At 39.1% G+C, this 24969-nt stretch overlaps 1 protein-coding gene across 3 annotated transcripts in view; it reads left to right on the plus strand.

The window, feature by feature from the left end:
- The window catches only part of ugp2b (UDP-glucose pyrophosphorylase 2b), a 36400-nt gene extending 11849 nt beyond the window's left edge, over window positions 1-24551 (plus strand). For all 3 annotated transcript variants that reach the window (XM_067610731.1, XM_067610729.1, XM_067610730.1), the window contains 7 exons: window positions 8268-8453; window positions 12577-12710; window positions 16832-17129; window positions 17890-18087; window positions 21101-21343; window positions 21564-21668; window positions 22314-24551. In XM_067610731.1, coding sequence (XP_067466832.1) covers window positions 8268-8453; window positions 12577-12710; window positions 16832-17129; window positions 17890-18087; window positions 21101-21343; window positions 21564-21668; window positions 22314-22421 — 1272 coding nt within the window. In that variant the 3' untranslated portion in view covers window positions 22422-24551. The remainder of the gene's footprint in view (window positions 1-8267; window positions 8454-12576; window positions 12711-16831; window positions 17130-17889; window positions 18088-21100; window positions 21344-21563; window positions 21669-22313) is intronic.
- The last annotated feature ends 418 nt before the right edge of the window (window positions 24552-24969 follow it).

Here is a 24969-nt window from a genome sequence, read left to right on the forward strand (position 1 = left end):
CCAATATGATATCCGTCCGTCCCCCCCACCCCCTCCTGTTGAGAAATACAACTTTTGGTCCAAATTGTATGTCTAAAGAAATCTCAGGTTCAGTCAGGTTTCGTGCCAGGGATGCTGCTGTGGGTCGTTTGTTGGCCATGTTTGGTTCTGTTTCACTGAACATTCCTTCCTCAGTTGCCCGCCTGGCATCGGACCATTTCACCAAACACACACACACACACACACACACACACAAAGCCTCATCTGTCTTTCCCTCCTCAGTCTGTAACAAGCACGGAGTTACTGCATCACTCTCCAGTTTTGAGCCGCCTCATTTATGTTTATGAACTCAGAAGCTGCAGATGGAGAGAGATGGAGAAGATTAAATATGGAGAGAGGACCAGGAAAAGATGAAGCGCACAAAGAGGAGGTTTTATAGAGAAAACGAGCTTTACATAAAAAGAGATGGAGGCAGAGAGAAGATGAGAGCTTGGGAAGTATTAAAACAGGGAACATTAAGTGAAATAGAAAATGACAGTGACACTCGGTAATGAGAGAGAGTGTTTTTGGGAGAGCGAAGAGGGTAAAGAGGCATCTTTTGGCAGCATCCCAGTGAGTGAGAGTGAAGGAAAAAGGAGAACACAAGGAAAACTAAACTTTCTTAACAACCACTGCCAAAGACAGCCACTGGATTGAAAATCTCCCCCAACCAAATTAATGATTCACTAGTTTTTTTAGTCTATAAAGACATTTTTGAAACAGCTCGCCCACCCACCACAGAGACTAGTAGAGATGTCAGGCTGACCTGCCGCAGTAATAATTAATTGGTATATTTTTGGCATCTAAAGGCATTTTTCAAGTCATGCAGACAAATGAAATGAAAGGAAGAGTGGTGAAAGGACACAGGGGAGCTGTCTTCTCCAATTATTTAATAATAAAGTCAGTAATATTGTTATTATTTCATTTGTTATTATTATTTTCATTTCAAGCACTGAAAAAAAAAACAGTTATTATTATCCAGTAAAATGTTTTATCTGTTAAATGACTTATTATTCATCTATAAGCATAACATATATATATATACTTACTATGATATTTGTACCTTAGACCAGATTTAACATATGTTTTTAGTTTAAAATAGGCACAATTTATCTATTTTATTGCTAATGATGAACAGAACAAGCAAATGAGACCATGACATGATCTGATAAACAAAATAATTACCAAAATAACTTGTTTATATTTTCTTATATGTTAAAATGAACAATTATTGTTACATCTATTGTGTTAGGGGTCAAAATTGACCGCATATACTTCCCTATGAAAAAAAGGAGAAAAGTCAATTTAATTTCCAAAAACAACATTTTATTCTTTCATTATTATTTCTCACAATAAGTTTCATCCCACCATGGTGTGTGTGTGTGTGTTTGTGTGTTTTATATTGTATTTATTGGGACAATGTACAGTTTTAACAGTTTAGTTTGATGTAATGCACCAGAGTTAGCTTTAAAGCTAATTTTCATCTGCAGTCCCTTACAAATAAAACATATAACAGCACAATAACAGTAACAGTACAAAGCAAAAAACACACAGGACACATTATACAAAACACAAAGCTACACACAACAGCACAACACACACACACACAATGTCAACCACAAATTAATAATACAAGCTTGTCAAATTAAAAGCAAGATCATCAGAGATTATATGAGAAGACCATAAGATAAAATTTATATTCAGTGGTTACAGAGCTGTGCGTACGTGCCTGCCTGCCTGCATGTGTGTGTGTGTGTGTGTGTGTGTGTGTGTGTGTGTGTGTGTGTGTGCTCTGCTAGGTTTGCAGTGAGATGTGAGAAATAAAGCATGAGAAAGCCCCACCCTATATACTGCTTTACAGCTGGGGAACAGGAGAACAGTGTGTGTGTGTGTGTGTGTGTGTGTGTGTGTGTGTGTGTGTGTGTGTGACACTTTCGAGGACAAATTTAAGACTAAAGACCAGTTAACTGGGGACAGCTTGTCCAATTGGGGACAAAAGCCATGCCCCCAATTTGGAAAAATGTGATTTTTGGGTAGTTTCGGTTATGGTTATGGTTAGGGTAAGTCCCCAGGAAATTAATGTAAGTCTATGTAATGTCCCCAAAAGTGACCAAGATCAACGTGATGAGATGAGTGGTGAGATGGTGAACATGGTGAGAGTGAGAAATGAAGCACGAGAAAGCTGCAGTCTATTTACTGCTGTACAGCTTTTTTGCTTGCTCTTTATTTGCTGCCTGCGGCTCTATAATTGACTTCAAGTCGATATGCTTTCTTGGCATGAAACTTTTAGTATTATTACTCAATATTATTATAAGATTTTATCACTACCATTTTTGTTTTGTTGTAATTTTTGTTATTCATGATGGTTTGGCAACATTTACTATGTATTTCTCTGCCTAAACAACTCATAATTACTACCAGGTCAAATTTGACCCATAAAACAACAGATGAAACTTCTTTTTTTATAGGCATTAATTTAAAAAAAAAAAAAAAGACAAATGATCAAAACATGTTTTATTGTATTCAGTAGGTGATTGTAGAGGATGTAATGAAGCCTTGTTTTGATCAGAAAAAATTAAAAGTATGTTTCACACATCTGAACTTGAAATCGGGTCAGATTTGACCCGGACACAGTAGGAGGGTTCAGCCATTCACAAAACATTTTGTTACCAAAAACATGTCTAGAAAAATACAAACAGTCATCACATGCAATATTCCTACAGTAACTTACATTTCTCTGTTGAATTTATACCTTGACTTAGTCAATATTATCTTTGTTTTAATCAGTCATATCATATCGTAACATTCATTGAACAACAAATTGGCATCATAAGTGTCAAAAGGAATGTTGCTGTTTCCTTGTGAAATATTTAGTTTTTCTGTTTTCAAATAATGATCTAAACAATTTATTATGTTCTCTCGACACTATTTTTGTATGCAGTTCATTCAGTATGCCGCACACTGACCGACTCATGAGCTGACAATGACAGGAATGTTACTGTTTTAACAGACTTCATTGTTAGTAGCATAATAGCAGGTAAAAAAAGGAGTGTGTGACAGGTATTTTAAAGATGCAGATCTGACTCAGCCAGTTAGAAAGAGGCACTGGATTTACCTGCTCTGAAAGTCACAGTCATGACTTCTCTTACACCTGTAATAACCTGAGAGATCTTCACATTGCTGTAAATGAAGACCTGCCCAAAATACTGTTTACCACACAGCTGACATAGTAAAACTTCTCCTGTAACTGCTAAAATACTGTCAAGGCACTTAGCACTGTAGCCTGTTGGTGTTAGTGAAACACCAAACTGTGCAACTGGGTTGGAAATGGTTCAAGATCAGAGCCTACCTTTTGAAAAACTGGACAGCTGCTTTTGAGGATGAAAACCATTAGTGACAAGAAAATAAAGTTTCTGTAAAATATAAAAATGATCGTCACTGGTATTTGAGAGACTGTCTTCAGGTGGGTTTGAGAGATACTGACATTATTTTGTATTTGAGGCTTCATGGAAATGCGAGATTCAGCTAAGAATAGACAAATGTTTGACTTCTGACTGATGATACTGAAACATTTTCAAGGCGCTGAGACCTGAACAAGATTGAGTGATATGAAATGTAGCATGAAGCTGTTTCACTTTTGCAAGTCTTTTACATCAACAAGTGATGGCTTTTAGTTAAGACATGTTCCAAACAATACTTGGATTAGAGATAGTCTGCTCTGAATAGGCGGCACAGCACAAAGACAAATAAAAGATGGAAACATTTGAAAATAAAGAACGTTGCAGCTTGTTGGTTTGGTTTCATTTTGCATAACTGCACAGTTAGCCTGCATACACCAACCAATGCTACTTTCATAACATCGAATGCAGATGGGTTTGCAGTGTCTCAACATGCAAAGTCAGTCAAGATTTTGACTGTCCTGCATTACATCAGACAAATCTCCTCACACATATAAAGCAAAGTGCCATGTGAACATGCATTTTAAATGACAGTGTAGTTTATTATAGCTTCCCAAGGCTGCACATACAGCAGCAGTGTTCAGTTTTTATAGTGAAGGGTGACTAAGCTCTGCACCACTCTTGTCCTTGGGTCGAGGACTGGAAGCCTCATCGCATACAAGCTGTAAGAAAAAATGCTGGAATGTCAGACAAAAGAGTTAAAGGCACGCAGCAGTGAGAGCTTTTAAAAGGTCATATTGTGTTTATGTCTGTGTGTGTGTGTGTGTGTGTGTGTGTGTGGTATGTAAGAAGTGTGATAGAGGTACAGACAATTTCCTGCATTATGATACTGTGCTGCAGTTTTGTGCGCCTAAGGAAAGTTTTATGGGTTTTTTTTTTTGTTTTTGTTTTTTTCAAAAGCGAAACAACTAGAATGATGGAAAGCATGGAAGAATGCAGACGCGGCAGTTTCTATATGTAATAATATATGAGATTTACATGTAAGGAGGATTTTCTCTTAAATTATTAAAAGCTTCTGTTCTTAACCGCAACCGCGGCATAGCTCTATGGATACCAATGTCTGTCTGTTTGTCATTCAGTCCACTACTTTGGTCCAGACTGAAATATATGTTACAGAGTATTGGATGGATTGCACCATCAAGAGGTTTTCATTTATGGTTTTCAGTAGAGCTGCAACTATTTTGATAATCGAAGAATTGTTTTAGTAATTTTTTTCAAAAGTGCAAATAATTCTCTGGTTTCAGCTCCTCAGATGTGATTACTTGATGCTGTTATTTGTCATACATGATAGTAAATTGAATATCTTTGGGTTTTGGACTGATGGTTGGGAAATTTGACTCTTTCTTTATAGACAAAGGGTTAAGGTTAGTTAATCAAGACAATAGTCAGCAGATCAATCATTGCAGCCCGAGGTTTGAGTGAAATATTTTGACAACTAGGCTATTTGATGGATTGCCATGAAAATTTGTATATATATTCAAGGTCCTTAGAGGATAAATTCTATTCACTTCGGTGATCCTTTGACATTTCGTGTAGCACCACCATCAGATCAAAGTTTCAACTTACCCAATGGTTTAAAAATACCTGCATAACTAATGACATTGACATCAGCCTAAATAGCAAATCTTTACACGCTAACAGGCTAAACCAAGATGGTGAATCTGATAAATATCACCTGATAACATCAGCATGTCAGCATTGTCACTGTGAGTATGCTGATGTCTGCATTAACCTCAAAGCACTGCTGTACTTATGTGAACCCTCACAGAGCTGTTAGCGTGATATTTTGAAATATTAACATGGATATGGGCTTATTACTGCACGGATGTCCACATTAATGCACAAATAGTTTGTGAAATCATTCTCATCATATATCTAAGCATAAGTCAGTTGTAGTGAATGTCTCACAGCATGTATACAGTTATTTAACCACCACTACAGCATGGCAGATTTAAAAATCTCTCACATATTTGGACATTAATCATTCTCTCACATGTACGAGTGTGTTTCTGATTTTTCGTTGCAGATGTTTGTGATATTTGAGTTGCATGTTGCTTTTGATTAGGCAGCTTTAGTGGAAATCCAGCGTGCATTTATACACCAGAAGTCATATGTAACCTTCAAACCAGTGACCAGCGTCTCATCCGGGAAGCAGTGCAGTAAGGTCAACAACAAATTAAATAATTTGTTACGCAACTCTCCGAGTTACATCAACCCTTCCACTACTCTTCCGTGTTAATAGTTTTTGAAGTCAGTGTAGTCTGATTCCAGTCATGCAGATGTCTTTCCTCCTCCTTTGAAGGTGATTAACATGTTACGCAACCATATTTTAGTTGTATAACATTTCAAATCCTGCCAGCATTTCTTTGTATCATTCCAAAACAGAAATCCATCACTGGGCTTATTGCCGTAGATGAAATGTCAGTTGGATGTCATTCAGGTGCTAACTCCTGCAGCTGACAGCAACGTGTCAGTCAAAGCAGGTAAAAATCTTTCTCTAGATCTAATGGCTTTAGAATTAAAAGTAGTAGTTTTATCCTAGCTGTCTGGTCAAAGACGGGGTCCCTGCCAGCTACTGAGTGTTAGTTGGAGTAGCTAGGAACAACAAACACACACACACACACACACACACACACAGAGCAGGAAAGAAAAAAAAAAAACAGTGCCCATCTGTATTGTCCAGAAAGGGGAAATGAACATCTGGGAGTGGAAGCTGTTTCCCTCTGGGGGTACAGGGCTAGGATGGGGATCCCAGATGAAAAACACATTTCGCTCCACATAACTACACACACACACACACACCAGTGACCTATCTCTCACATTTTCCCCCCTTGAATTTCTCCCAAACCTTTTCTAAGTTTCCAATACCTGCAGAGAGTTTTATCAATCAACACTGTAATATAAAACAGTGAGTGTTTATAATCTGTCTGCACTGTTATCCTGCAAGTCAGTTAACACATTTAGCAACTTTTGACTCTGAAAAATATTTTTTTGTCCTCCAAGACAACAGCTTTCCGTCTACGTGAGGGACAGAGTGTGAGCGACAGCTGTGTCGAGGTTGTCTGTTGTATTTGTAACTTCATCCTCGAGGTGGGGTGAGGTGAGGGTATAGAGAAGGGTGTGGGGGAGGGGACACCAGAGACACCAGAGGAGAGGCCGTCTGCTTCCATCAGGAGGTCTGCTTTGTGTCAGCTGTCACTGATTGGTGACTCAGTGCTTTCAGCAGGAAAGGACACAGTATGACCCCCGGCCTTTTGATATCCTTACGCGCACACACACACATACACATCATCTAATAGTCACAGCTCTTACTCATTCATTTTATTTTAAGTATGCAGGCAAACTCACATGGAGCTAGACTCAAACACTGACACGCTCACTCACACCCTAACAACAAAAAGCTGTTGTAACATCTGGTTAGGATTGTGGTATCCCTGGATGCTTCTGCACATTACTCACAGGTTTTTTTAACTTGGTTTTAAAAATTCTTTGTGAAAGAATAAAATGAATTCAGGCTGGATGAAACTCAGGGAGAAACACGACACCAGTGGGGAAGAAGTACATTTTCTGCTGAAAACGGATCTTGCAGCATCTTCAATTTAAATTAGAAAATTCTTGTGAATTTCTGCCTCACAAATTGTTAAAGGTTTTGTAATTTTAGAGTCACATCCTCTTTCTTATCCCCCCTTCACTTTCTGCTCTGAGGGAGAGAATGAAGGAAGTCAATAAATGATGTGTGAATACGCTGATGTTAGAGCTGGATTATTGACCCAGTAATGTGGCTTCACACACACACACACACACACACACACACACACACACACACACACACACACACATTCACTGTACTCCAATGATTTTTTGCTGCCTCACCAACAGCAGTGCTGCAGACATTTGGAACCAGCTGTGTTGTGCATTAAGTCATTGTAATTACTGTTATCAGCACCATTCACAAAAAAATAAGCATGTTATGTGCTTGTGTCTTTAGTTTTTCTTTTATGCATGTAGCATTTCTTTTCTTACAAAAAAAGCACTTTGCAACAGAACAAATTAACATCGTGTGACTTTTCACATTTCCATGTCAATTCAGCCTATTACACTGCTCCATCTCCTCCTCTTCACTAATTAATAAGCCCACACTCAAAGCACTCTGCATCTCCCAGGCAAAAAACATCACCAATTTGTTTTCAATAAGCAGTAAAATCAGTCAAATCCAAGAAAAATACATAAAATTATCACAAACTCCATTGATTCACAGGTGTTCTCTGGGATGTTTGGTACAGAGACAGAGTGGCTTGATCCCACCGGGCGCATCTGCGTTGCGTTCCGGCCGTGACTGCTGACCGCAGCCACTCTAGTGAATGCTTGTGATCCCACCAGACATGCTGCATAGAGCATCTGGTCAATTTTTAAAATATAACAGCCTGTGCAGGCTCCCAATCGTATATCACATCATTACATCAACATATGTTATGACCGGTGGCACCAGTCCAGAAGGAAACCGGTCAGAGGATATTTGTCACATTAGACAACGAGAGGTTCATCTTGGAAGTGGAAAATCACAAGATGTTATGAGACCACTGCTGCCATGACTGCCTTGGTCCCTGGTTTCCTCTCCGGGTACACTTCCTCTGAAACGCTCCTGGTGGGGTATGAAACCGTGCAGAGGACAGAACAGCCGTGCCTGATGGGATTGAGGCGTGAGAGTCAAAATTACAAGAACTGTAAAGTCATTGCTGTTGCTGCTGTTTTCTCTGACCCTCCATCTGTCTCTTTTTTCTTCTCCTCCAGATCCAGCCCTACGATAAGATCGCCGCCCGAGGCCTGCCAGACAGCGTAGCTGACAGCCTGAACAAACTTGTGGTGGTGAAGCTGAACGGAGGCCTGGGCACCAGTATGGGATGCAAGGGCCCCAAGAGCCTGATCAGCGTCCGCAACGAGAACACCTTCCTGGACCTCACGGTGCAACAAATAGAGGTAAAGAAATCAATAACAGACTATAAGACCTTGGTCTTGCTTTTTTAAAACATGAAACATAAGGTTCAGTCCCACTCAACACCCTAATAGTTTTTGTACAGTCCCTTAGATTCTTCAGGTAGCTAGAAATATGACTTTATAAAGGGATAATATGCTAATGTTGTGTTTATAGCTTGTTGTGCCAAAAAAAAAAAAATCAAATGAATGTAAGTTTGGGCTTGATGCATTTAAAAGAAATTAATAAATTGACAGACAAGTTGGCTGATGATACATTTTTAGGTGTTTTTATAGAGCAGACTGTAGAGTAATGACAGGAAATGAAGGGGGAGATGTGGGTGACAATGCAACGAAGTGCTCTGGCCACACTTGAAACGTTGACATTGCGATTACGTGGCTGGCCTCTTGAACCACTTGTTCACCAGGGCGCTATGTGCTAATAATAGACTCAACACAGAGATGTGACTTGTTGCAGGCACCAAAACTCTGTCACCAAACCTCACTGCTTCTTTCATTTAGGTGTAAGAACCAAATGAAGTGTTCCATTAAGAAGTAGGATGAATCATTTCAGGCGCCCATGAAGCTCAAACACTAACTGTCTCATGTTCTGTGTGTTCTTGGGAGTTTCTCTTGACTCTTTAAGTTTCTTAATGAGGTTATTCATGTTTATTTTTTTATTTCTTTAGTAGTCATAAAACCTCTTTTCTCAGCCCATAAATCCATCAGTGGATAATAGCTTTAAGTTTTCTTAACTCTTCACAGTCTGCAAGTTTTTCTTTTTCTCTCACAGTTGACAGCCTTACTGGAGCCTAAGCTTGGCAGCAGGACTGACAGTTAGATGTTGCCTCACTCAGAGGTGCGGTCGTACGTAGCGGAGCGTTGTCACACCAGCGCTCGTGATGTGGCTGTGATGTCAGAATGGGTGGGGCAGGGGAGCAGGGAGTGATGCAAAACATCTGCTCCGTGTAGTGTTGTTTGCTCCAATGTTTAAATAGTGTGTGTGTCTTAATCTGCTTTTAGACTGAAGAGCTTAGAAAAGTACAGAAAAAAAAATAGGATTCAGGGGAAAAAAATTAATCTCACCTTATGAACTGAAAATTTACAAGCATCTTTTCCTTCCTATCCGTGATGCTGCACGTGCATCTTCCTCCAGGCACAAGCCCCTATTGCTTCATGTATCTGAGGTGTAGGGAGGAGAGACATGCGTTTTTGAAAATCAGCTTGAGGGTCTTTTTGAAAGGAGTCCAGTGTAATATCTTGGGGGTCGGGGGAGGAGTTGTAGTGAAAGAGGATCTGTTGGTGTGCAGGCAGGCAGGTCTGCAGGATTGGCAGGGAAACAGAGAAGACTGTGTGCTGGAGGAGAGGAGTGTATACGGAGGGCGACGGCAGTTATTTGTGCATGATCATACATCAAGACATGACATGTCCTATTAAAAAAAAAAAACCCTTATTCCCCACACCAGCAGTACAACCAGTCCTTTGAGTCATTTATGCTGTTTCAAACTTAGTTTATGTTCTTTATTAATCTACTGTATAATAAATAAATTCAATTAAATTAAATTTGCAGCTTCAAGCAGCTTTTACCAGGTGAAAGCTTTGTCCTCATATTGATTTCAGCTAATGAATAATACATTTTGGGAGAATTAGATATAGATGAAAGTTGGGTTAATGTTTTGAGATAGTTGTAAGAAACCTATCCAGGTTTGTCAGTGAGATGGTGATGCTAGAGCTGGTGTAATAATTAGTAATACTGTGTAACTGAGTTTATGTTGGGAATGTGTGTGTGGCTGAGTGCTATTTGTGTTTGTGTGTTTGTGTTTCATAACAGCCCCACGGGACGCTTCTCTCCTCCCAGCACACACTGCTCTCTGTGTCCGAGTCACTGCTCTCCATTTTCTACTCAGGTCTGGTCAGATTACCTCCTGACTGAAACAGCCTGTTTAGAGAGAGAGAGAGAGAGAGAGAGAGAGAGAGAAAATGGATCCCATACACACACACTCACCGACTCCTAACCGCATCTCCTGAGTGTGAACGCCCCTCTCAGCTACTACACTGCCTCAGTCAGAGAGACGCATTTACTTTGGACCACTTTAGTGCAGAGATCTGTACACTCTCACTGAGAGCAGACGTGGAAAGATTTGACAAAGGACAGGCTTACTGGAATGGCGCCATCTGGCTGCAGAAAATCCATATCTTTCACGAGTCCACTGTCTTCTAACTAGACAAAAAACAGTGCAGTTGTAAAGTTGTTGCTTATGGCTTAGATGTAAGTCTGTGATCAGGATATCTTAAAATAATGCAGAGGCACAGACCACTTTTTAATATCAGAGATCTCCAGATTCGTTTGAAGTAGTCTATAAAGCTTCTGTCCACATTAAAAACCTTTTACTACAAACACAGTCACAAAAGCAGACAAACTGAGAGAAGCACTTTTGTACTGGAAACCAGATCCATAGTTACCACTGAGGACACTGAGGTCATGTCCTCAGTTTTTTCACAAAAACTGGGAGATTTTAAGGACCCAGAAAACCCCCAAACCCTCAAATTTCTTGTATTATGTATTAAGAGTTGAAATGATTGGTTTGTTAATAAGTTAGTTGCAGTAATTTTGCTAATCTATAATCAGTTGTTGTTTTTGTAATTCTTTATGCAAAAATGCCAAAAACATTCACTGGTAGTGGCTTCACTGGTCTTCTGTAATAGTAAACTTGAAATCTTCGGGTTGTTGAACAGAAAAAGAAACATTTGAAGAAGTATGAAAATTGCACATAGAGATGCTTTAAGATTACCAGTGTATCCAAGAGACGCACTGTTCTCCATAACAGTGAGGCTTTACTCAACTGTGGAAAAATGATCAAGCTGGTTTTCCTTTCTTTCACGGTCACAGTCATCCCTCCTGTCTTTGCCTTTGGTTGTGTCGGCCTCCCCACACACCCAGTGTCAACATACTGGAAAGCAAGTTGCTGTAATCCTTTTTATTTTTAGTTTTGTTTGTCATACATTACGATGCGTGTGTGAGCATTAGGAGGGGTGCATCATTTAAACTGAGCTCTTTTACATCCTGAAGTGTCATGACATTTACACAGTGAGGTGTTGGAAAGTTACACACAGTTTACCCACTTTTATAACTCTAGCAAATGAGAGATGAGTGTTCGGGTACGCCTGATGTGAAGTGTCTGGACATCTGAGCCAACACCCATCCTGGTTACTTAATGTCAAAAACACAAGAAAGTTAAGAAAAGTTTAATCATTCCTTGTTTTCTCTCACGGGAAATTCAACTCTTGCTCAACTTTATCATCGTCCTCTTCTACTCACTTTAATTTTCTCTTATCTCGATAAAGATAAGAGAAAATGCTTCCATCTCTGCTTAGGTCTCGGTTCACTCTGACCTAATCATCGAGTTAGGTTAGTTATTAGATATTAGATAGTTATTGTTTGGATGGACACTGTGTCTTTGGCAGTTTTTCTCCTCAGTATTAGTTACATGTTAATCCAGCAACTCAAACACATTCGAGTTGGTTTTGTAACTGACGATTTACACATCAATTAAACATAACAACAAAAAAAGGGGGCATTTACAAGAAGAATTAACTTTAACCTCGTTTTTTTATGACTAATCCAGTATTTTATTGATTTTGTTATATAAACGAATACAAACATTCTCTAATATGCAAAGTGTAGGAAAAAAAACAACACCTACACACAAAGAACGAAAGAAAACATACCAACACCAGCAGATATACTGTACATCTGCATGTACAAATGCTTACATATACATACAGTACCTACATACATACCTGTATTCAAAACGACTGCTTACTATAGTGTCCTGTCTTTCATTATTACATACTATAATCTCATTTCATTTACCTTCAGTATGATTAGTTCTATTTTCTTACAGGAACACCTCATTTATTCACATAAGAGCTGAATAATCCATCTCTGAAAAGATGTTTCAGCTGGAGTATTTCAGCCACTAGAACCTGCATCCCCACCATCATACTGGTCTGGATCATATCTGAAGCTCAAAGCATATACATAAATGTTCCTTCAGACCCTCGAGATGTCCGACAGTCTGCATTATCTATGACTTGAACCTTGATTTTTTTTTTATTCTTCCCACAGCACTTGAACAAGACTTACAACACAGATGTTCCCCTGGTCCTCATGAACTCTTTCAACACAGATGAAGACACAAAGAAGATCTTGCAGAAGTACACACACCACCGCGTCAAGATACACACCTTCAACCAGAGCAGGTGAGAGAACACGGTACTGACACATAAACGAGTAAATGTCACGTTGAGTGAAAGAGAGGACTCAAACCAACTAGAAGGATTTGACTCTTTAAGGTCAACAATGTAGGAAATTAAACACTGAAACTGTTATTTCACTCATTGTTAATGTAAATCTTTCACACACACACACACTCCTGACTAATATTGTATTGATTCAGGTTATATTTCCTGTCACACTACACCTTAAACAGCAAAGACGGCCAAGAAAATGTGTGCGCTGAAGCTCCAGTCGTACTGCAAAAGTCAGTATCAGTGTTGTCAGACGTATGAGACACTTCCACTCCCAGTTAGCAGTATTGAACCGAAACACGCCAACTGAACTCAACCCCCTCTGATAATGAACTAGTCTAAATTCAGTGTCTGAGTAGCCAGCGGACAATCGCCTGCTGTGTTCTGCTCCTGATTCTGTGCTCAGACTGTCAAGAACTGCGGCATCCAGACAGGAAATGTCATGTAACGTATGGAGAAAGACATTCATATTTAATGTCTCCAGTTTGTCAGTCAAGTGGAACTTGCTTTTCTTTGCTATTTCCCTTGAATTTTTTAGAGCACTTGCATGTACTGTGTGCTGAAAGGCGTGTAGCACAAAGCAGTTTTGGACGGCAGTGTGTTGGTGGTTGTAATGTCAGCACAGAGAAAGCGGTTAAATGTCAATCAATAAAAGAACAAACAGTGCGTGGTAAAGGTTGTGACAGTAATTCATAAAAGGTAAATTAAACTCTGCTGCACGTCGTTCTATCTGGTGTTCCAGTTGATGAGGGAAAACAATTTGCTTTATCCACCGGACAAATCCAGACGTTCTCCAGCCACTTTCATTATTCACCAGCCAATAAGAACCGCGTAGTTACCTGCCAAAGGTACGAGCAGAATGAATAGACTCAGCAGTCACATTCAGAGGTCTGGCGCTTTGTTTGTTTGTAATTGTTTTTTAAAGCAACATTTCAACATTTGTGCTCCAAAGATCTGGAAAATTAAATTTATTTTAAATGCAAATCCTGTTTAGCGCTGCAGTCATTCTGTTGATTATTTTGTCAATTAATCAGTTAATCGCTTGGTTTATTAAATGTCAGAAAATAGAGAAAAATACCCATCACGACATCCTGAAGTCCAAGATGACATCTTCATATCGCTTGATTTGTCTGATCAACAGTCTAAAACCCAAATATATTCAATTTACTATCATGTATGACAAAGAAAAGCAGCAAATCTTCATAATAAAGACGCTGGAAACAATAAATATTTGTCATTTTTGCTATAAGAAAATGACTTAAACGATGTGAAAATAGTTGCTGATTAATTTTCTGTCAATGTACTGATTGACTAATCAATTGGTTGTTTAAGCTCTTTTTAAATATATCTAATAAAGCCGTTTTCTCAAATTGAGTAACAAAAACAATTGAGTAAATGACACAGATAAAATAAAAATACAAAAGATACATTTTAGATACGTGAGAACAGACTAAATTGCTTTGATCTCTTGTACGTTCGGCTTCATTTTCATATAAATACATCACACACCCTTTTAGAGTCATGCAAACACAGAGTGAACACAACCTGTTACTCAGCATTGTTGTGTTAATATTTGAATGTCTTCTGTGAGCTGGAATTAATCTCAAAAAAAACCCCAACAACTTCCTTGTATGTGTGTGTGTGTGTGTTGCATATCCTATGGATCCCTGCACTAATCAGTTTGCTTCCTTCCTTGTAGTATCATTGTGTTTGCGTATGTTTGACCTTTACTAAATATGATTTACTCAGCTGTTGAACACTTACAGGAAGTGATTTTCAGTTTCCCTTAAAAAACAGTTCAGCCTGTTTCTCCAAATTAGTTCGAACAACCACAAATTCCCTCCAGCTGTGATTGATCATTGGGTAAAGTTTAATTTTACTTGTAGACAAATTACTGAAAACAATCTGCAGTTGTACAACAGATGGATGGTTGTCAGATGAAAAGAACAGAAATATTTATTATTTCATTAAAGGGTAATTCCACCAATTTTACACATAAAGATCAGTTTTCTCATCACAGAGAGTCTCATCCAGCCTGGAAGGAGTCAGTCAGTCTGTTTTTATTTTGAACATTTAAAAGTAAAAAAAACAGATAAAAACAAAACACAGATAACAATAAAATGAAATAAACCTATACGATAAACTCAATAAACCAACTCTCAACACAAAGTAAATATTACATGTTGGAAAAGGAAAAAGTATTCCTCCCACTTTCTCATGCTTAAACTCATATATACAGTTTATGAACAACAAAACAATAAACACTGATGATGTCATCCATGTTATCTGTTTGAAGACTGAATGTTTATTACAGAAAGCCTGTGTCATAAACCTGAGGGAGGATCTAACAAATAGCACAGTTGCATTATGGGGAATGTAGGATCCAGTCTTTTCGGAGCTTGACCCACATTAGAGAGTAAATTTCAAGATATCTCAGCTTTGAAAAATCTGTCTCTGATACGTCCCTCAACTTAATGGAAGTAACGCACTAAATGGAGTACATCAAGCACCCCTTTAAGGTTTAAACAGACTTCATGATATATGACATTAAATGTACTCTGTAATGTTTTAATGAGTGAGTCCCCATTTAGTTTGTGTCTTGTGCAAACTGGTGGTTTTCAGGGTGTCAAACATAAGTCTGACAGTTGGCATTGATGGCAGTAATGCATCATAAAAGGCTGCAGAAGAAGAAAAAACGCAAACTGGTGTAAAAATATCCAGAAATAGTTTTTAAATAATGTTTTATGAGGTCATGAATGCATTTAACATGATTGTAAGGCCTTAAAGACACAATTTGGTTTTGAATGTTAACTAAAATATGTTTATTCTCCGGATACCTTTACTGCAGGACAGATAAAACACAACTTATGTTGGAGGCATGAGAAAATGGAAAGTCACCTCCAAGATCAGTTAACAACTCAATTGTTATTAATACTAATGTCAAACAATCCAAGTGATCCTCTGATAAGATGTACAGTCGTGTCCTTTTGGACCCTAGGAAGAGTCACTGTTCCCTTTAAGGTAGCAGTAGTGGATCCAAGAAAAACATCTTTTGTGGAGGCAACAAAATGTTCTTACTTGAGTCTGAGATGGCACAAAGCCTTTGAACTCTATGAGCTCATATCAAAACCACTCATCTGAAATATCTTTCCAGAACAGTTGGCTGGGATTAATCCTCCATTAAAAAGGGCCTTGGTGCCTCTTTCTTGCAGTTGCTCTCACCTGACCAGCTCATCTGCGCTCTGAAATATCCTCAAACTGCCAAAATCGCAGGCGGCTCCCACTCAGTGCTCTTCCTCACGATGAGGTTTGTTAACTCAGCCTGACGCGGATCCTTCTTAGAAACCCTTTGATCAAGTTAATGCACATAGCGATGATGGCTTGGTCCCTTTGGCTTGTTGCCTCATCTGCCTTCTCAGAAAGAGAAAAAAAAAAAAAACTTTAAAAGTTTACTTTCTGGCAGCGTTTGAAGTCCTGCAGTGATATAAAAACAAATCTACTGACATGGCACTTGGCACGCTGCTTTGTTTCAGAGTTGTCAAGGTTTCACCTCAGATGTGCAGCAAAAAGATTTCACACTGTTTTCTCTTTGTGTTGTTTTATCTAATTAACATGTAGTGAGATTTCTTTTATTAGAACAACCTTCTTATTGTTATATGAAACAGATACAGAACTGTTCATAGAGGATCCTCAAAAACAAAATGATCATTTAAATTTATTGCACTAAATCAAATTGTTATATTAGGGTTTTTTTTTTTAGTTGAACCTGGTCCTATAGTCTTGAAATTGTATCATTTAAACTTAGAAACAAGATCTTATGACATCTCATGGCAACTGATACCCTAGAGATAGAAGAGTTAAATGATGTTTAGTAGACCTGGACTAAAGTTGGTGCTACTCACTATGAACTACCTTATTTCCCGCCTGGGATCAATGAGTTTGATCTTATCTTTATGACAGTTTTATCACATTACAGTACGATACAACGAACGACACTAAATTATGATATTGAGTTACCATCTAGCTGAATGTTGAGTGTTTATACACCAGTAAGAGTGTGTCTGATCTTATAGGTATCCTCGCATCAACAAAGAGTCGCTCCTCCCTGTGTCAACAAACTTGAGTATGACCGGGCAAAGCGCAGAAGGCTGGTACCCTCCGGGTCACGGCGACATCTACGCCAGCTTCTATAACTCGGGCCTGCTGGACCAGCTGATCGCTCAAGGAAAGGAGTACATCTTCGTGTCCAACATCGACAACCTGGGAGCCACCGTGGACCTCCACATCCTGCACCACCTGGTCAGCCAGCCCAACGGCAAGCGATGCGAGTTCATCATGGAGGTGACAGACAAGACGCGCGCTGACGTCAAGGTACGTAGAGGAGGTGGAGGAGCAGGAAGAGAACTGGGTTTCAGTTTGGAGTTCAAATATTTAGTGTTAGTTTTTGGAGTGATACTATTACACTATTTGCTCTGTTTCTTTACATGTGGTCTTGTTCTACATATCAGTTTGTGCTGCGTCATTTTAAAAGGTGTCTTTGTACTAACATCACCAGAACAAATTAACTTGAACTGTATGTGTTATATCATGTAAAGAGAGAGCTTCAAATTTAAACAGAATTTGTCTTTTTGTACAGAATAAATGGAGATTAATCTCAGTGTTTCATTGCTGAAAATGAAATTATCACAGTTGTTTCTCACTTGGTCTTATCAGTATTTAGACATGTAGATATATTTGGTTTCATGCCCAGGTTTTGAGATATCCAAAACCAAAACTATCTGCATGCACCAGACACCACTGGTTTTTTGAAATTTGGGTAAACTGACCCTTTGATTTTTCAGTGGGAGAAAAAAAAGCTAAAATGGCAAAAGGTAATATTAATGATTGAATATATGATGCAGCTGATCTGGTCTGTAAACCTGATCTTATGGATTCTTTACATGCCAATAGCCGAGTTCAAAGGCAGGTGTAATAAATGAAGGAGATTCAATGATGCTCAAATCTGTTACTTGTTGTCACCAGCATTCCTTATTAAAAAATGCAGCAGCATTATGAAAATTATAGTTCTGAAGGAAAACAAAGGCAGTTTCTAGTGACACATGTTATAAAATTGCTGCCTCTGATTTTTCAGGGTGGAACGCTGATCAAGTACGACGGAAAACTGCGTCTGCTGGAGATCGCCCAGGTGCCCAAGGCTCATGTGGACGAGTTCAAATCCGTTTCAAAGTTCAAGATCTTCAACACCAACAACCTGTGGATCTCTCTGGCCGCTATCAAGAGGCTGCAGGAACAGAAGGCGATGGACATGGAGATTATAGTCAACCCCAAGGTGAGTACACGATACAGAACACGCAGTGGAACACCGACGAGCGGAACAGTTTCAGTTGATGATCAGTTTAATATTTATGAAGCCAAAGCTTGTGTAATGAAGAGTATTTGCTGCGGTCAGGTCATGTGGTTTGGATGACAAAGATTCCCATGTTTACGACTTGTTCACGTCATCGGACAACTCAAGACCGCTGAATGATTATAGAGTTGGTCGGAGTGAGTGACGGTTAAAAATACTGCGACTTGACAACATGAAATTATATTAATTAAATCTGAGTTTAATCACCACGAACGACACATTTGGCAGAAAACTCAGAATCTTATAATCACGATAACTCTGATACTGACATGAACGCATCTACTGACATTCAATCAGCAAGTAAAAAACATAGAAACAATAAACACAATAAAACATTAAAATAAAATACCTGTCACCTGCCAATCAACCCAGTTTCTCTGCATGTCTTTCACTCATGTTTGTACAGTAATGACTCTGAAATATTAAACAGCTGTGAAATAGAGAGTATTAGTTAAGTCATTCAACCACATTATAATGGTTGAGACAGCATGTTTCTTTCATTTCTCTCATGTTTATGGAGTGTAGTATGGTTCACTGTTGATTCAGATGAATAATTAATAAAAGACATTAGAAATAATGTCAAAAAAATACCAGAAGAGTTTAATTTTAGAATACATTAAAAAAAACAACTATGGCTTAAAGTTAAAGCATCTATCACATGTGGAGATACTTACGGTTGGTTATGAAAAAAGCAGCTTCACATCAGAATCCATCAGGACAAATAACACGAGTCTTATCCGTCATTTCAACAACAACATAAATCCTCTCGTGCATTAGTGAAACTGTATATATGTCCATTCTGTATGACAATCTGGTCTTTATGTCTATTTCTCTTCCCTTCCCTTCTCAATAAATTATGGAGGCCATCAAAGTGAAATGACTCATAAATGTCCTTGTAATAATTCGCCATGTATGAGTCTCAAGCCTTGAGGGGGGACACTTCAAAGAGGGAAGCACACCAGGGTGCTCAGATGAAACAAAATAGATTTACTTTCGGTAACGAGCCGACCTCCCAGAATAATATCACCTGTCCTATTTCAGCGCGACGTTAAGAAGAGATATCAGCACCACTCTCCTCTGCAGAGAGCCGCACTTCTGAAAAAATCATAAACCCACATTTTAAAGCTTCTCTGTGTTCACTTTGTTGTCATGTGAGGTTTTTGCATACAAGGGAGTGGAGTCGGGGGGGGGGAGGGGGGCAAAGCAGTTTCAATCCAATCCAGTTTTCTGGTCACCTCTCTGGTGGCTCATCTGCCCCACTTGGACTCCAATTGAAGCTGTTTGTGCTGAGAAAGAAAAGAGTATGTTTGTTTGCGGGATCTCACACAAACATTTTCCTTCAAAGACGTAAAAATTTAAAATTGTCTTTTATTCTACGGAGCAGTTGAAGACCAACTGTGTTAAAAAAAACATATTGTAGCAGCTGCAGTTTTCTTACACATTTCTTTTTTAATAAAGCAAAGAGTTGTTAAAGAAAAGTGAAGATTTCAAAAAGTATATGTGATATCTTTTCTGATTTGGATTACCCCAATTTTGCATGTCTTCCCTGCACATGTTTATCCTCTGTTGCCTCCCCAAAGCGCTTTTCCTGACGGAGCCGCCCTCTTAAAAGCAGTGCAGCAAACAAATTTGACTTAATGTGATGATGCTGATGTTATTTTGGTTGTTCTCCTCAGGGTATGCAACCCTGTAACCAGCGTAATAAATTCACCGCTGCACCCCAGCTTCATTCCTGATTATTGCTTTCCGGGTCTCTAGATGTAATTTTCTAGCTCTCGGCTACAGAATCGCACACTGTGACATAGAGACTGTTACGTAACTGGTGATAACTGTGCAGAGCTGTAAGGCTTTATGTAAGTGTGTGGTCCCATCTAGGTAAGAGTGCAGCACTAAAACTGCAGAGTTAGAAGGGCCCCGTTCCTATTATAGCCCCCATACATATTGAAATATGTGCAATCGTGGTACTGAGAGGCACTTAAGATAAAAGCAGCCGTGGAGTGGTGAGTGTTACATAAATCCTTCTGATAGCTACACCTGAGACCCAGATCATGATATCATTATATGTTGTTATGTTACCTTTCACTTCCCAAAGTAAAAAAAAAGGAGTTAACAACGGCTCTGTGAGGCATTCATAGCAGTTCCTCTAATAATTGTCAAGACATTTTACTCAGAATGTTGACGGCACAAGAGGATCAGAGGATCAGAAGTCAGTAGGATTCATCCTCTTGGAATCAAGAATATCTGTACAAAATTACACGACAATCAATATAATTGTTATCAAGATATTTCAATCTGGACCAAAGTGGTGGATCGACCAGTATGTCTAAAACTCTGCTGATGTCACTGAAAACTATTACCAGGTTCTGGATGTTTGCCATTTTTGGAGAAACAAGGTTTTTACCAATAGAGATGACAGTTATTATTGAGTAATCGTGTTCAAAGTGAATCACAGACATGTTTTAAATAAAGTAGCTTCAGCTCAGAACTGTTTGGGAGCTGCTGCATAACAAATTCAAATTTATTTCATTGGTATCACTGAAATAAAGTAAAAGTAAGAAAAAGCAGACTGCATAAGCTTTACAGTTTAAGAGTAATAATTCAAATATTTTAGGAAAAACAACACAATTAAGCTTTTTATGTAAAAGGATTTTAAAATTAAACTTGGATGTTGATCTTAACAGTCACTTATCTTTATGTATAATTATAGTTTGTGTTTGTTTTGTTGTGGGTTCCTTGCAGTTCATGAATGCATTCAAATCTTGCACAAGTGGGTTTACGTGTCTGTGAGAGACGAGGGAAGCGGAAAGAGAGAGCAGTAACTTCCTCTTAGTGATAGGAATCAGTGCTCTCATTGCACGAGCAGGCAAAAAAAACAACCACGTTACTTTCCTACATCAACAAACATGTCCTCTCTCATGTGTTTGGTATCTTTTAGACGCTTGACGGCGGGCAGAACGTCATCCAGCTGGAGACGGCGGTCGGCGCCGCCATCAAATGCTTCGACAACGCCATGGGCATCAACGTCCCCCGCAGCCGCTTCCTGCCTGTAAAGACCACGTCCGACCTGCTGCTGGTCATGTCCAACCTGTACAGCCTGGACGCCGGCTCGCTCACCATGAGCCCCAAGAGAGAGTTCCCAACAACGCCGCATGTCAAACTGGGCAGCTCCTTCACCAAGGTAACGCTCCGTATGGAGACGGTGAAAATGTAAAAACATGTTTGATACTAAAAGCTTGCACCTCCGTGTCCTCAAATGCAAAAATTTCTAGATGTCAGACAGACATTATTTGGTATTCTTATCCAAACTAGAATTTAAAGTATAATTTGTTTTGCTGAAGGATCTGCTGGGCTGAAGTGATTAAATAGACCCTAATTCTTAAAACACTGTCTGTGTTCAGGTTCAGGAGTATCTGACCCGCTTCGAGAGCATCCCCGACATGCTGGAGCTCGACCACCTGACTGTGTCTGGAGATGTCACCTTTGGGAAAAACGTTTCACTCAAGGTAAACATTTTCACTTAAATGAAGCTTTAATGAAAAAGATAATTTTCCTTTTATGGAGATCTCTGTATTGTAAACCAGCATCACTGTAGACTCATGAAATACATTTGGGTTTTAAAAGGTTTCAGGGGCTCAAATGGCACAACATGAAATTTGTATTTGTTCTAAATGTGCAGTGTGATAACCCAGAGAGACTATTGCATTATTTATTCTGGTGCCCACGCTGATGCTACGAGATGCGAGAGGTGCACTGTGGGTCTTAAAATGGCCTCAAACCTCAAGTGATTTTGCCTTGCCGCCTCTTTTAGTTCTCATATTCATTCATGTGGTGCAGAAACACTCTGGGCAGAGATAAATCTTATAATTTCGCTGACCTTTCTCTGTAAAGGAAGTGTAATCCTGTGAGATTATAATCTGGTTGTGTGTTTTAACAAAGGTGATGCAAAAACCATCGAGTGAATGTAACAGAAGCTTTCAAGTCTTTGAAAGAAACAGGTCGTGGTGGCAGGTTGCTGAGCCTGTCATTGATTTATTGCTTTAATTAAATCCTGGTTTGAAAATGTCACCATGTCACCCTTCCACGTCTGACTGCGCTTGTTTTTTATGTGCTGCTAAACAAAAGCCATCGCTCTTTCCCCCCCCTTACAGGGAACCGTCATCATCATCGCCAACCACGGCGATCGGATCGATATTCCAGCCGGCTCCATGCTCGAGAACAAGATCGTATCTGGTAACCTTCGCATCCTGGACCACTGAGGCCTTTCTCACCCCTTCAACTTCAGCCACCCGCCCTCATCATGTGACCCAGCTAGCTTTATCCCAGTCATGTGACCTGTTTGTCATGTTTACCCGACACCAACAGATTGTTAAGAGGATGTCGCTTTCCCTTGAAGGCTGTGTGTGATTGCATGTGCAGTGCTACTCTGCAGTCCCAACATTAGGAAGTAGTTTACATGGTGGAAGACGGGGGTGTACCGCCCTCTAGAGGCTGTTGATAACATAATATAAACCTCTAATTGTATTAATAATGAGCTAGTCATGGCTGCCACTTTAAAAGATTATGAGCTCAGCACTAGCCTATAATGTAAGTATATTCATGTTAGAGAGAAAACAACAAATCAGATTTATTGTCTACTTTTCTTGAACTGTAAAGTATATTTAGGGATACTAACAAGACATCAAAGAACAATCGTCATCCTCATTGTGCACTTAACAGCACTGCTAATGCAATCACATTGTGTACTTACATAAAGAGGTAAAGTCATGGATTTTAAAGCTATGGAAGAGTTTTAGTTGTTTATCTTAAGCACAGAGACTTCACTTTAGTACTTAATATGGTTCCAAAATGCAGCTGTTACATGAAAGAAATCACTGGAATAATGTGCAATCAGTCAGTAATCAGTCGATCACAGGCTTCATGCATACAAATGCACAACTAATTACACTCACAGAGCAGTATAATAATAATAATAATAATAATAATAATAAGATAAAATGAATAAGTCAAATAAAAATATAATGAATAAGTATTTGCATAAGTGTACCTCAGACAAATTAACCGTTCTGATCAATTTTGCATGATCATCCACCAGAAATTGTTGCCGCCGTGAAAAGCTTGTCTCACCAAAACTGTCATAATAAAATCATGTTATATAAGGTTTCGGATTTATAAATGTTTGCCCACTTGTGCAGAACAAGCTCTTAACACAGCACTAATACTGATTATCACATTATAAAGTTTGATATTGCAAACAGTCGCCTATTTACACAGACAAAGAGCAACATTAGCATTTATGTGGGGTCTTGTATCTTCCCACCTGACGATTATAAGTCCAATATTCACTCTACTTTTCAAGTCCTGAGAAAAATATCTGTCTCTTTACCTGCTGAATGCTCCGCTATGTTCACCAGCTGGTTTCTGCAGTTTGGTGCAGAGCTGAAAGACAGTAAAACGCTCTGTAGAGAAGAGAGGAACCGCAGAGTCGGGTGATAATTCTCTGTGAAACCTTCAACATACGTGTAGCCATTTGAGCTGTTGTTGATATAAAGATACTGACTGGAGCAGCTTTCAGTTACAGGACAACAACAGTACAACAGGAATTAGTGGAGCCTGAAATGAAGTCTGTGCCGAGAAATAAATTACTAATATTTTTCCAGAGCAATGACAACTGTGACTTCCACTAAATAGAGCGTAGAACATACTTCCACTGGATATATTTACACCTCCAGTGTCCAGAATAACCTGAGAAGCTCCCAGGAGTTTGTGCCATAGAGGAGAAACAAAATGTTACCCATGTGATGCCTAAACAACCTCTGTCTGCTTGTTGCTCTTGAGCTTTTTCATGATGTTCCTGTTTGAAGACTGTAATGATCATATCCAGGCAAGATCACAATGTCATGAAATGTATGTAATAACTGAAATTATATCGCTTTAAATTGAAGGCCTTTCTTTTTTGTACAGTCCCTGTATGATGTTGGAAAATATCACAGTGTTGTGCGTTATTTTCTGTTTTTATCCAGTATGTGTGCTCACATGTTTTATGAAACCTGATGCCTCCATTTCGGTGTCAAACCTCTCCTGTCGCCTCTGTCCATCCCGCCATCCAGCATTAACTCTTCACACAAAGCAAGACAGGAGGTGCAATATTATCTGCAGTGTTGGTTTTACACACATACACACACACACACACACACACACACACAGACACAGAGTCAGCATTTTTAAAACATGCACACAAAGTTTCAGTGTGAGAATACTTGAGATGGGTCTGACATATTTGCAGACCAGGAGCCTGAAAGCAATAAGTGTTGATCTGTGACAGTGACGAGGTCTCAGCCCAGTTCTGCCTCCTCAGAGCTGAATAAAGTGCAATATGAAATACTGAACGTGTGTCATCTGTTGTGTCTTCGCAGTCATTAAGTCCAGTGTCATTTCCACTGGGACGACTTTTCATGCACCAAACCATTAAAAAAAATAACTTATTGATACACATCAAATTAGAGCATGTAGTGATTATGTAGGAAGTCTGTCGAGGGGCAGCTTCCAGGAGGAGAGAGGAGCTAAAAAAGGACCAGCATAAGATAAATAAGGAGTTTTTAAATGCAAATCATGCAAAGATATTCCAGGTCCACATTTTCCAAACCTGGAAATGTTGCACCATACTTCCTCTTTATAGGAAAACAACAGTGAGGTGTCCATATGAACAGTGAAAGAGGTTTTCCTCGCTGTAATGAGGCTTCAGCAGTCTGAGTTAGTGGATATCTGCCACATTTACTGTGTTTTTAGCATCACATTCCCTCTTTG

The sequence above is a fragment of the Thunnus thynnus genome, chromosome 14 (assembly GCF_963924715.1).
Source record: "Thunnus thynnus chromosome 14, fThuThy2.1, whole genome shotgun sequence".
Taxonomy (NCBI): domain Eukaryota; kingdom Metazoa; phylum Chordata; class Actinopteri; order Scombriformes; family Scombridae; genus Thunnus; species Thunnus thynnus.